The sequence below is a fragment of the Pongo pygmaeus genome, chromosome 1 (genome assembly GCF_028885625.2).
Source record: "Pongo pygmaeus isolate AG05252 chromosome 1, NHGRI_mPonPyg2-v2.0_pri, whole genome shotgun sequence".
In the NCBI taxonomy this organism is placed as follows: Eukaryota; Metazoa; Chordata; class Mammalia; order Primates; family Hominidae; genus Pongo; species Pongo pygmaeus.
Genome location: NC_072373.2, coordinates 139,384,036 through 139,397,946, shown reverse-complemented (window position 1 = coordinate 139,397,946; position 13,911 = coordinate 139,384,036). Strand labels below are relative to the sequence as shown.

Here is a 13,911-nt window from a genome sequence, read left to right as displayed (position 1 = left end):
CTCTCTGCTCATCAGTTTGCAGATACCCAGTCTGCGGGAGGCAAGAGTTGGTTCAAGAGGAAGTTGGGCAATCAGATTATCAATGCTACTAACAAACATTATTTGCATTTTTCAGAAATTATGACACGGCAATTTTATCAAATTGGAGATATATTTAAAATCAAAAGCTTAAAATTAAATCATTAGAAAAACTGTTCACTCTACAGGAAACCTAGCTAATGTGCTTGGGAGACTCTCACATTTGAAAACTATACCAAATAACTTAGCTTTCCTGCAGTAGAAGGTGAATAGCACGGACTTCCACATTTTTTCGTAACACTCTGTCAGCTGATTGGTTTTAGAATGCAGACCATTTTTACACCACAGGCACCCTAATTTTGTATTATAGAAGTAGGGAAACAACGCACCACTAATATCTAATTCCTCTCTCCTAAAGAGGCATTATAAATGTACATTGTTTTATAGAAAACTTTCCCTCCTAGTTCACGTGAGGATGGACTGTGCCTGAATGGGCGCCCTGGAACACCTCTTCCTCCAGTCCCCAGAGGCTTTGGGGGAAACCCCGTCTCGCGAATAACCCTTGAATCTACAGACGTGGATAATCCATTGCACTACATATGTCTACTGGTTCCTAAATTCCACTTAGCATTTTCGTACCTCCAACTACAGTGGGAAGGAGGAAGAGAAGAGCCAAAGGGGAAGTAGGTAGTGATCTACAAAAAGGAGTTGACTTCCAAGAATTGAAGGGAAATCTGAAGGAGGTATCATTTGCGGCCATGAGGTCTTTAGAGGGGTGGGAGTGAAGCTGGATGCGGATAAGAGCTCCCAACTGGGCAAAGATTATTTTATTGTCTTTACAGGAGAAGAAGGCTTTATATTCCCTCCAGAGTCCCCCGAGATGTGAGAGAAGGGCCCTGCTCTGTAGGCCATCCCAAGTACCGTCCTTGAAAGCGTCTGGATTCCCGTCCCAGGCCTATAGAGCCCCTGTCCTGATGCGCCCATGCCTCCCTGAAGCGCTGTCGGTACCCGGGCGCAGGAACTCGTGGCGGCCGGGCGGTCCTGAGGGTGGAGGAGCGCGGGGCCCAGCTGGGGTACGCGCCGAGCAAGAGCCCGCGCGGAGCCGGCGCGCCGTGGCTGGGCTTCAAGGCCGTCGCGCCAAATCCCTGGCTGCTACGTGTGTGCGAATCGTTAGGAGAAGGGGGGAGGACGGCCACACTGAGGGCCTCTTCACTAAAGAATCAAGTCTGGCGGCGGGAATGGGGGTGGGTAGGGGCGGGAATCCATCAGCTCCACAAAGTGACAGGGCCCTTTTATCGTAAATCAAGTTCAATCTCGCTCTCGCGAAGGTCCTCTTTTTTCGGCGGAGCTCCCGCAGGGGCGACTCGCTGTCCCAGACCAGATAGTAGCAAGAGCTGGGAGAGACCCAAATCTGCAGGGAGAGGGCGCGGGCTGAGAGCCGCGGTGGGGAGCCGGGCCTGGGCCCAGCGCGACCCGCAGGGCTGCTGCCTCGGGAGCGCTTCTGCTCTGCCTGCGGTGGCCGAGGCGGCTGCTCGCCGAGCGCGCTCCGAGCTGTGCGAACGGAGGAAGTACGTGCCAGTTAGAAGAGCTCCGCCGGCCACCTCGTCGCAGCCGCGGCGCAAGGTCTTGGAGCCGCAGACCTGAGGCCCGGCTCCTCCCTCCTCGGCTTCCACTAAGAACTTATTAAATAGGGACGATTTAGAGTTGATCTGTCACTGAGCACTACTTACCCCGAGATCTTTGGGTTTTTGAATTACTTTATTGATCTGAAGATTTTGTTCTTTGGAATGTGACCCTGTTTGGACTTAGAGCTAATCAGGAAACGCTGCCGGGGAGGGTGGTTTGTAATCACTTTGCTTACCTCCCCCCGGGCGCCGCCGACCCTTCCTAGACGCTTCCGCCGCGGCCGCCTAGGCTTTTACCCGGAACCCGCCAGCCCCGGTTACCTAGCTCCACCGGGCGCCCTGGGAGCTGTCTGTGGTGCTAGCACACAGAAACCGGGAGCGGGAGACCCAGTGGACGAGACAAGGAAAGGAGAGAGGAGACAAACTGAGAATGTGAGGTTAACAGAGACGGTCCACCCAGCAACACTCAAACTGACAAAGACCTTCAAAATTCAGCCGGAAGGAGCGGGGGAAATAGTCCCTTCTGGGTCATCTCATCGCCCCGAGACAGCTGACCTGGTTTTCTAATCCAAGAGGCCAATGACACCTCCCTTTCTCTGAAAGCACACCTCCCCACAGCCCCACACACCCCTCTCACTTACCCCTACCCAGCCCTGGGGATGAGGTAAGAAGTCAGGGCACTTGGCACTGGACCCTTACGATAAGAGGCCCTAACTCCAGAAAAAGACACAAATGTTAGCAAAGAAGCCTGGAGATGACCAAAAGGTGGGACTGGACAAAGACCTAATGGGAGACTTAAGGAGCTTGGGGATACTGTTCCAGAGTCCATCTGAGTAATCCCTGGAGAAGCCCCCACTCACTCATCTGCCCACACCTTTCTCTAGTCAACAGCCAGGGTACAGAGCAAGCCCGAATTCCCTCACCAAAGATTCAGAGATGCAAAAGAAACACCATTTCCCTCCAAGGCTTGACCCCGCCCCTGATCATGTCCACCAGTGGTGAAAAGTCTCACTCTTTCCAAGCATGTTGACTTCAAGCTTGGTTTTTTCAAAAACCAGGCAGCTCTCTTCCAGTATATTTTTGTAACCACGTGGCTTAACAAGAACTAAAGTTTCCCTAGCCCTGGGGAGAGCTTTTCCAAATATTTTTAGAAAGTTAAAAATATAACAAAACAAACTACTCACAAGCCACTTGTTTAAAGAGGGGAGGTGGGATCCGACAGACTCCTGGGGAAGCGCTGCCTAGGCAGGAGTCAGATGGCAGGGAGGGAGAAGGCGGGAGAGTAAGCAGTTTCATTTGCAAGGGAGGAAATCAGCTGTCTAATTTGCCATCGTGTGGGCTTTCATTTTAAGGGGTGGAGCAAAATTAAACGGATACAGGGCGGTAGGTATCTTTGCTGGAGGCATGGAGCCAAGAAGCAATCACTACTTTGCAACTCATTGAAAAATCACTAGTTTGGGCTAGAACAGCTGGCTGCTAGCTGGGGAGTTAACTTCTTCCTTCACACTCACTACAGATTTGTGTAGGTTTGCTGGGGTCCCTGAGCTGATCTTGGTGTTGGCAAATCTAAGAGGCCTCTGTAGGTCTTCAAACATCTCTCTGAAATAACTTTGTATTACTGTGTTTCTGTAGGAAGCAAAGATTGCCACTGAAAATCCCTGTTTTTCTAGTCTCCGACTTAATCAAAGGAGCAATCTAAATGGAGTCCAGCCACGGAGTGCCCTTCAGACACCAGCTGAAGGTGGGAAAAAAGAAAGAGTACAGATCCCAGGGACGGCTGTCCTCTGCTTCTCTGTAACTCCAGATTTCCCATGAGAATAGCCCACTTCCTGTTACCTTGTTCCTTGCTTCTCAGAAAACCTGGGGTTGCACTCTTCACCTCCTAGCCAACCCCCTAATTTAGTTGAGCAGGCACAGAAGGAAAGAAGGACCCCTTGTGAAGAAAAAAATTGGGTTTGCATTTGACTTTTAAGCAGGTGACTTTTGAATACTAGGGCACCTGCTGAGGTGCCCTTTGCAGTACTGCTGCAGAAAAAGAAGGAAAGAAAAGAAAGAAAAGGAATGAAAGAAAGAAAAAGAAAGGAAGGAGAGAAGGGAGGGAGGGAGGAAGGAAGGAAGCAGGCACCCACCCAACTTTCTTCCTGGGACAATATCCCCCACCCCACAACATCCAGTCTGCCAACTTGTATGCAACAGCAGGTAACCAAACAAATTTAGAAAGGACATTGACACATTCAGCTGCATGATTTAGGGGGTGAAAGAAAACATGACTTTGAAGAAACTTGGATTTGGGGAGGACTCTAATGGATCCTGAGTAATTACTAGCAGCAGAGCAATATGAGGTTAATTAAGAGATCTTGGTCTCTGTAGGCACAGTGTTTCCCCATGCATTGTCCACCTCAGTAGTCCAAGTTCAGCTTTGAGTGTAAAGCGGCAGTGGGCAGACTTCCCGGCCCACCCTCCTGCAGGTGGCTGGGGACGGCTGGCAGCAAATGGGTGCTCTGGCCTTATTTGGATTTGTAGTTTTGTGTGTTTTTCATACCTGGATCTGAGTTAATTCTTTGTAAAGATTCTTTGTATGCATAAATTCTGTGGGCTCTCAAATCCCTCCTTGTGCCTAGAGTTGACCAGCCCCAGTTTCAGTGCAAACAGAAGCTATAGCACCCTCAAACCTTGGAGAGTGCCTTTTTAGGCCTAGGCAGACCACTTTTAAACGGTTTAAACTTGATCAAAAAACCCAACTGCAAGATGAAACAAGGAGGTTCTGCTAAGTGCCTAGGTATTGGACATCCTAACTGGACACAGTGGCGCCCAATTTCCAGCCAAGCCCACCTATCTGAGTTTGTCTCAGCTAAGCAGGCAGAAAATGAGAAAGGCCAGTCCAGACCCTTTTGTTAGAATCAAACAAGACCAAGACCAAGTTTAAAGCAAATTGATGAGCTGGAGAGAAATCTGCAAACCACTTCCTAATTAGCCAAGGTCTGATCAAGGTGCCCCCAGGCAATTTCCACCTGGATTTCACTTTTCTTCCCTCCTTCTTTCCCACCCCTCCTAAATATACATTCCCATATCACTTCACATTTTTAAAAACATTTTTAACTACACTAAGGTTCAACCATCAGAGAAAGTTGGAGGCCAGGTCCAGATGTATTTTAGCTGCTTGTATTACCCCTTTGTCACTGTACTAGTGCAGGAGTGAGGATAGAAATGTGAGGATGCCCAGATAGGAGGTCTGACTCTGGCTACTCAGGAAGTGACCCGGGGGCTGGAGAGGAGTAGGAGCAACCTGGGAACTGTATGCTCCACTAAGTGGCTCCTTCATACAGTCCTGAGCACTGAGCCTGGTGGGGAGCCAGCCTGGCGGAGGGTGAGGGGTGGTGCTTATGATTGACTTAGGCCAGGGTGCTACAAACATTTACTTATACACACACACTCACACACACTCCTAAAGCAGGCAGCGGGCCTCCTCCACACTCTGGGCAGGGTCTCCTATTTTGCAGTCCCAGCTGTCCCAGGGGTGCAGATAAAAGGCTTGGCAGCCAGTCTCAGCCTGAGTTCACCGTTGCAAAGGAGCTCCAGGCATCGCAGCACAAGGAACTCACTAGGACAAGCGGCTCCGCATGGGGCTGGGGGCTGGACGCCCGCCGCCAGGGACTGAGACGGCAACGATCAAAGCCGCCACAAGGGTTTGTTAGCTGGCCCTCTCCAAGTCCCCCGGGGGCGTCCTAATTGCTCGTCCCACAGCCTCCCGCTCACAGGCTGTCCGACCGCGCGGGCGCCCAGCCGCAGGCAGCAGAACAGCTGCGAGGCTCGAGGAGCGTCCGCCTGCCGCCCAGTCCCTGCCGGCGATGTCATCGCTGCCCAGCGCTTGGGACCCTCGCTGCCCCAGGAAGACCCCTAGAAGAAGGAGGAGGGGGAGGACAGAGGGATCACCACACTAGTGAAGCTGGAGCCTCTATGCAGGTCAGGACGGCAGCAAAGTTGGCCGCCGACTTAGCCGGCACCCGCAGCCTACAAGTACAGATTTTCTCCCACAGCCTCCTGGGTTGCTTTGAAACCATCCACTTAAAAAGAAAGGAACTCATACATATCAAATAATGGTTCCGAAGAGGCCAGCACGAAAAATGGAGCTGCTTTTATACAAGCCAACCCAACCTCTTGATGGATTTTGTAAATTCCTAATATTTCAGAAGAAATTTGTTGTTCTAAACCAAGTCAGCACTTCATCATAGTACATTCTGCTTTAGTAAAATCAGCTCCCTTGGATTTCATCACTTGTTAAAAAAAGATAAACTTTATTTTTGTAATTTTCAATCACAAAAAAATCTATATTTTTGTCTAAGCATTTATTTTACTGAATCGAAAAGACATGAAAAGAAAAATCATGTTTTTACTAACGTATATAAGTGACTCTTTTTGGACAACATATAATAAATATGATATATCACTTATCACTCAGTCTTTCAAATGTACATTTTTTTCATATTATGGAGCATGCCACTTTTCCAAAAGAAAAAAGGTCATGAGAAATCAGTGCAAAGTTCTCAGTTACCCTCCTCTTTTCTCTGGGGCAGACGGAATGTCCTCAGCAACGCCCTTTGCCTCAGCACTTGAGGCTGGCTGTCCATCTACAGTTCACTCTGCCTGTGCAGTTTCTGCTCCGTGCCCTTCTTTCTTCCCTCCTTAGCCCTCCCCCCTCCCTCCCTCCTGCTTGTCCCTAAAGTCATTTTTGAAAAAGAATTTGAGGTTTCTTTTGTTGATGTTTTCACTTACTGGTCGCACTCTGTGTGGGGTCAGCATTTTCGCCAGTCACACTGCTGTGGGGGAGCTTTCCAGCCCTGTTTCTAGGGGTGGGGAGATGGAGAGCAGAGGGGTGGGGAGATGGAGAGCAGAGGGCTGGCTCCTCTTTGGGGGTCCCCTGCCCACTGGTAAGCATCTTCCTCTCTTACTCCTCTGCCTTCCAGAGTCGGCTGCAAGGGAGGCCTAGTGGCCTGGAGCAGGGAGAGGAGGGGCAGCAGTCCGGGTTGGGCAGGGATATGGGGAAGGGATTGCAGTGCCTTCGCTGCATGTTTTCACCGGGGGTGTGGGGTGCCCGGGATGGGGCTGGACAATGGATTAAGGGCTGGCTGTCCCCCAGGCCCTAGGCCATGGATGAGCACGCGGGGCACCAGGGGCCGCTGCAGCTGGGGATGGGGTGCTGGAGGAGTCCGGTACATGCTGCTGTACATGGCAGCGGCAGCCGCCGCCGCCGTAGTGCTGTCCATGCTGCCCAGCAGGCTTGGGTGATAGAAATAAGGCGATGGAAACATCCTCTGCAGCGCGGAGTAGTTCCCTGCCTCGGCCAGCAACTCCAGGCCCACCGCTGTCTGCCGCTTCCACTTGGTCCTGAAAGAAAGCGGGTGTGCAGGCACCCAGCAGCTGTGGGCATGGTCCAGGCACCAAGACCCAGCCCCTTCTCTGGCCCCTTCCTGCCTCCTCCTTCATTCTCCCTGGGTGGCAGGAAGACTCAGAGACCTCTTCAAACCGGCAATGCACCACATCTCCTGCCCCCAGCCTTGCTCTCAGAAAGACCCAAACCCAAAGCCAGTTTTGTAAATTACACCTTCAGTGGCTGAGACCCTCACAAATGAAATCCTACAAGCCTTGCTTCCTTTTCCTAAACCTCTGCTCTGCTGTTGCCCCCCTTGTAGTTTGGCTACTTCTGGAGACTTTCCTTAGGGCCAAAGGAGACTTCCACAAGCAGTCACTTTCCTCCTTCCTTAGTTCCCCTTCCACATCCCCCCACTCCCAACAATCCCAAAGAGTCTGCTCTCAGCCCCTCTTCCTTCCCCCCTAGGCTGAGAGAGAAGAAACCATAAACAAAGGGATGCAGAGACTCCTAAGCCAGGGACCCCAGCCCCTCTCAGTCCCCAGGGCTGGGAGACATATTTCTCTCCTAAGCCTGACAGGACCTTACAGTGGGCAGGGGGCTTAAGGGGAGGATGGCAACAAGGTCTCAAAATGGAATTCATTTGAGGGAGGGTTCTCCCAAGGGCAAAGTACCTCCTGGCCATCTGAACAGGGGAAATGCATTTCAAGGTATTTCCTCCTCAGAGATAAAGTAACAATTAAAACCTGTGATCAGCTTTGCTCAGTCTCTTCCCTCCCCCACTGCACACCCTGCTAGGAAGAAGAGAGCAGGCGTTTGCTCAAATGCCTTATGAAGGAACGCAGGGCTGGTGGGCCATCCATACCCGGCAGCTCCAGCCAAATTAATAAACATGTCGCCCATTTTAAATTGGCTACAAATGACACTAATGTTTTCCGACAGAATTAGGGTGGCTGAAACCGTATGTAATGAGACAGAAAATTATGGTAAAGATGACAACTGGATGGGCATTTCCAACTGCACTTATGGACGATTAGAACACAAACGGGAGAAGAGGAGGGGGAGAGAAAATCGAGACAAGGAGATGAGCGCCAGGCTTGAAAACACAGCAAAACCTCTGCCTCAGATTGCCCAGGTTTCACTCTACACTTCGCGGCCCTGTGAGCACTACCAGCCACTTTTGCTTTCTTAATTTCCCTTCTAGAGAAGGAGCAGTGCCAGGCAGGCTCTGCAGCACTCTAGCTCCATGTTGAGACAGCAGAGGCAGCCAGTACAGGGGACAGACCCACACTCCCTCCTTCTCCTGTCCGGATGCTTGGCCAGCCGCCGACTCTACAGCCTGCGGCTACCAAACCTACTCTAACCCAGCTGGGCTCTCCTAGTCTCTGCAGCTACACTGACCAAGGCTTGGATCCTGCTTCTCCCAGCCGCCTCACAGGCCAAAGCAAGGACATTTACGCCGAGGCTGGTGGGACAGCTCTGTGGAGATAGCAATAGCTGGGCCAGGCCGTGTTGTCGGCTACAAACCTTTGGAACCAGCCTGGGGTGGGCCCAAGGGGGGCACCACGCAAGCTCTCTGGACCTAAGTGTCAGCTGCACAGATGTCTCAATTTGAGAAGGTGTGGCTTCATTGACTTGGGGATGAAGTGGGGGGAATTCCAGCGGCTCGGATTTCAGAGGAAAAGTAGCACCTGTTAAAGCACTTAAAAGTGCAAAATTGTCCAAATTCCAGCTACCCTTTCGTCCCTCTCACCTTGGGGGTGTGGCTCATCCCTGCCTCATCCTTAAAGCACCCAAGTGCCCACTCCAGGGTCACTCTCAGTCCTTAGAGTCTCTGGAAGCCAGGAGGGAAGAAAATTGGTATAATGATCATGACTTAAATGGCCAGACACCTTTGCTCCCCCAAACTGCCTCCCTTACCTGCGGTTCTGGTACCAGGTCTTGACTTGGGTGTCAGTGAGGTTGAGCGCTGCAGCCAGGTCCATGCGATCCTGCACGCTCAGGTACTTCTGCCGCTCAAAGCTACGCTCCAGTTGATTGAGCTGGTGGTCGGAAAAAGCTGTCCTTGCTTTTCGAGGCTTCTTGGCTCTCACAGGGGGACTCTCACGGCTACTCGTAATCTCCCGGTCTCCTTCCTCCTTTGTCCCTACCATAGAAACCCAGCCACAGTGGTAAGTTAGCCTGGAATGGGGAAGGACCGAGTGTCCTCCTGGCATACACTTCCACATTCCCAAGCCAACTACTGGCCTCGGGGGACTACACTCTGCCACCCCTAGAACACACACACACTCAGGCCTTAGCCTGTGTGGAGGAAGAGGATTGTTTTCAGACTGGAGAGTATGGGACCTTGTTTGGAGGTTCTAAAGGGGGTCTAAAAGGGTGTCTGATCTTCACATGGTTGGAAGTTAAAAAGTAAAAATTTTTTTAAATAAAACTTCTGAAAAGGGTTATTTTGTTATTGTTTCCTTGATTGAGAGAGATGCTGTCCCTTTTATTGTTTTCAGTATGACTTTGTTTCACTGATTTGGTGATTTTCAAAGGGTCCCTCTACTCTTTTGTTTGTTTGTTTTTGAGGAGGCAGCATCTTTTTCATTTTACTTTTTTCTGTTTTCCGAAAGTTATAGGTGTTTTACTTTTTCAGATGCACTTGGGAAATGTTGGAATCAAGCTTTCTGAAGTCACCTGCATCAGGTCTTTTAAAGCTTCACAAAGAATATGTCACCCAGACACCGAGTTGAGCTCAAAATCACTGAGCCCATCCAGGTGACAGCATGGAGATTTCCGGATTCTATTTGTCAACTTTGGTTTTTTACTGAAATGCTGGGAAATCGATATGTCAATCCCTCCCTGTTTGTACCCGTTTGTGCAGTGCTCCTTGATCTTCCCTGCAGGAAGAACAATAATCTCTCTAATTGACCCACTGGGGAGGTTGGTGCATAAAAAATCGCCAGACCAGACTGTACATCTGTTTTGGACACTATTATACTAATGCTATAATAGTAAAATGAGGAGCTAACATCCTACCTTTCACACAGTCAGTACATTTCTTTACCAGAAAAACAAGGATCAATAATAATAAACAATGTATCTGTAAAGGAAGAAAAAGCTCTCCTGGTATGTTAAAACTCTTGCCATGCAAAGACTACCACATTTACTTATGAAATTCTCTGAGGAGAAAATGGGAAAACGGAGTTGAAGGACAATTTCCATTGTCATCTTATTTTTTTTAACAAAAAAGAGATTAATCCAATTTCATAAGATTTTATTTTCATAAATGCCACCTCCTAAGTACTTGTAAGAGGCCAAAAATCTTTGTAGGATACAGATACTCAGTTGAGGCCATAAGGTAAGAAGGCTGCTTTTAAGAAACTGATTACAAATTTTTACGGGTTTCCCTATACTAACCACGATCTATTTTTTTTTAAAGTTGCTCTGTTCATGAACTCAGAAATTTTTCCTCCATTAAAACCGATGATTCCTGTGATGATGTTAAGAAAACAAAGTGGGGGGGGGGGGTGAAATCACTTGCACTAAAGAATAAACACCAGGTTGTGATCACACCCACGCTAGCTAAGTGGTTTCTCTCTCCCACCTCCCCCCATTCCCATTCCCAAAGTCTAGGCTAGAAAAACCCGAAGTCCATCCCTTTTATCAACGAAAAGTATTTCCTGACGGATGCCCTCCGCCGCCCCTCAACCCCCAATAGATTAAAATTAAATAAAACAAAGGAAGGAGCTGGATGGCCATGAAGGTTGTAGGGTAGAACAATAAACAGAACTTCGAAGAGTCCCCACATCGCACGCCCAGGCCGCCCTTCAGCTTGCAGTCTTTTGACCGTCGCCCGAGAAGCTCCTGGAATCGCTCCCCAGCAGAGATCTGCTGAAGGCTGAAGGGGAGATTGGGAACCAGGAGGACAAGCTAGACGGCCGAGAGCGCCGGGTGGCAGAACTCACCGTGGCATTTGATGTCGCTCTGGGAATCCTCCCGCTTGTCGAGTTTGGTTTTGCTGTCCTCCTGCTCGAGCTTTGGCCTGAAGCTCTCGTGCACTGCGTTGCTCTCCTGCTTCGGGGTGTGGTGGGGAGAGGATACACTGGTGCTGTAGGGTGCACATGCCGCCAGAGGTTTGCTGTCGCCCAAGATGTCCTTAATTAAAAAAGAAGACGTGGAAGTCCTGGGGGCCGAGGAGGCCGAGCCCAGCTGCTGGGCGGGAGGCGGCGGCTGCTGTGGCGGCGGCGGCGGCTGCTGTTGGGGCGAAGGCTGCAAACTTTGCGTCGGGGCCGCGGCCGGCGGCGGCGGCTGCTGGCTGTGGTGGAGGTGGTGATGATGCTGGGTCGCGTCTGCTACCAGATGCGGCTCCGGGGGCTCCATGGTGACTGAGATAGGAGAAGAAGGCGCCGTCCCTACAGTATCAATCTCCGAACAGGGAGATGGGGTGGCCTGACTTCTAAAATCCGCGGTCCTGGCCTCACCGAGCGGGCGGAAATCTCCATTCATCATGCCCGGGCTGCCTGAACTGGCACTGGACAAAATCGTGTCTATTCCAAAACTCGACCCGCTGGCCCCTTCCATTGTTGTCATTTCTACATGAGGTCCACGCCACTCCGCCGTTCAGCAGCCGCCCCGAACCAGCGAAGTAAGCTATCGATCGTAAAACAAAATAAACACCAAACAATGTTGCCGCCGCTTAAAAAAAAAAAAAAAAAAAAAAAAAAGTGGGGCGGGGAGAGAAGGAAGGGTAATTGGGAAGTGGCAATCTGTGGATACTTTCGACACAACTTTTTTTCTCTTATGCAAAAAATAGGGATAGGAAGAAAAAAGATTCGGGGGGCTGGGGGAGTTAAAAAAATTTCGGAGAAAGCTCGGAACTTGCGCTCCAGAACGACTGCGCACGTGGCGGCGGCGGTGGCGGCGCGGAGGACCCAGGCGAAGGCGAAGGCGCAGGCGGCGGGAAGCTACGCCGAAGCCGCCGCCGCCGCCGCCGCTGCCGCCGTTGCCGGGGTCTGCCCACTGCCTGGCACCGGGCGGCAGCGGTGGCGGCGGCGGACGCGGCAGGTGCAGCGACCGCGAAGCCCGGGCGGCCGCGCGCCCTCAGAACTCCCCCGCGGCTCCCGAGGTGGCAGCCGTGCGCCACTCGGCAGCCCGGTAGCCGAGTTTCTGAACTTTCTTGGAAAGTTGCGGGACAGACACGGCCGCAGCGGCTGCGGCAACCCGAAGAGGAAGAGGAGGACGACAAGAAGGAGCAGGCACAGGCGGAGGAAGCGGCTGAGACGCGATGCCGGGCGACTCCGGCCGCTGCCGGGCGCGTTCGCTTGTAATCCGGCTGCTCGCGGGCGGCGCCGACCCCCTCCCGTGACGTCACGGCCACTGCCGCCGCTCCCCGCGCCGCGCCGCGCCGCGCCGGGCCCGTGCCCCCGTCGCCGAGGCCGCGCATCCGGCCCCGCGCCCCTATTGGCCGCGCCCGCGCGAGGGAAGGACGCCGACGTGCCGGAAGCCAATAGGCGCAGCGCTCGCATACCCGTCAGCGGACTCGGCGCGGACTCGGCTCGGACTCCGCTGCTCTTTTGAGAACCCGCACATCCCTGCGCCAGTAGCCCTGAGCAGAACTCCGTCCGAGTCCAGTGGTCCCGGTGTCCACAATCACGAGTGCGGGGCAAAGGGAGAGGGGGGGAAGAGATCAGAGGGAGACCAGAGAAAGGGAACCAAAGGGGAGAAAGAAAAAAAAAAGTAGCAAGGATTTGCCCGTTTTCTTAAGTCAGAAGAGAGAGAGAAAAGAGGACGGGAAGGGACTTACCTTTAGGCACCAGCGCGGCCGCCCTGGCAGCCTCCCCAAACGCGCGCGGGAATAGTCCGAAGACATTAAGAACGGAGGAAGGAGATCCCTGAAGGAATCCACAGAAAAGTGTGTCACTTCAGGCGCCGGAGCCTTGCATAAGCGGGCGGGTCGGCTCTGGGCTCTGATTTCTCCCCCAACGAACCCAGGCGCTCGGGATCGGCCCGGCAGGCGGTGGATCCCTGAGAGGGACACAGCCGGGTCCGCGTCCACTAGGCACTCTCGGGGAGGACAAGGCCTGAGGCTCCAAGCTGGGGACCCAGCCTGGTCTCCAGTGAGAGCCCGTGCTGGAAAAAATGCCTGGCCAGACGCTTTCTCCCGAACGGGGGAGCTAATGCCCGAGGCGTTCTCTGGTGGCGGGGGCAGCCACGGTTCACTGCGGTGTCGGGCGGGCGCGGGACTCAGGACCCATAGCGGCTGGTCTGCAGCCCGCGCCCCTGCCGCGCCCCGCGGCAGTCGGTCCACCCCTGTCCCCCGGCCCCTTTCGGCGGGCGCTCATTTGGAAAGGAAACAGTCACTGCGGATCCACTTGGGACCCGGAGCATGACTGTGACGCCTCTTTGGAGTGTATCAACTTGCATTATTTTCTCTAGGACGTCTCCAACCTGTCTCTTGTTGAATGTCAGAGTAATGGGAAGTGCCAGTGACAAGACGCCGTATTACTCCTGATTAAGTGCCGTGTCAACCTAATTAGCAGAGTAATTATAAGGTGTTAATGATTCAAAGTTCTTTGAGTTACATTTTACTCCAAATTACCATTTTAAGAACCCTGTGAATCTGCGAGGCGGGCATCGCTTCCGTGACTAGGTCTGGAATGATGTTCGAGTGGCCTTTAATGTCTCCAAAGGCTGGGCCGAAATCTGGGGTTTAGTTGCAGTTCTGGAGGTCGCTTTCTGGGCCACAGCTTTTATCTGTTGAGGACGAAAGGAGGGGTGTCGGGGAGGCAAATGACCTCCTGGGACAAGTTCTTGCCTTTCGGTCGGAACTGCTTCTGTGTGAGCCCTGGGTCCAGAAGGGGGTAGCTGGGCGACTCATCCTGCCTGCGTTTTCCTAGGGAAATCGGTGTGTTT

At 52.2% G+C, this 13,911-nt stretch overlaps 1 protein-coding gene across 1 annotated transcript; it reads right to left on the bottom strand.

Moving 5' to 3' along the window:
* Nucleotides 1–5,909: 5,909 nt before the first annotated feature.
* BARHL2 (BarH like homeobox 2) lies at nt 5,910–12,329 on the bottom strand. Its single transcript, XM_054494079.2, has 3 exons — nt 10,965–12,329; nt 8,932–9,157; nt 5,910–7,028 (listed from the first exon to the last, which is right to left on the bottom strand). Exons 1-3 carry the CDS (start codon nt 11,587–11,589, stop codon nt 6,716–6,718), a joined length of 1,164 nt encoding a protein of 387 aa, XP_054350054.1. The 5' UTR covers nt 11,590–12,329; the 3' UTR covers nt 5,910–6,715.
* Nucleotides 12,330–13,911: the final 1,582 nt, after the last annotated feature.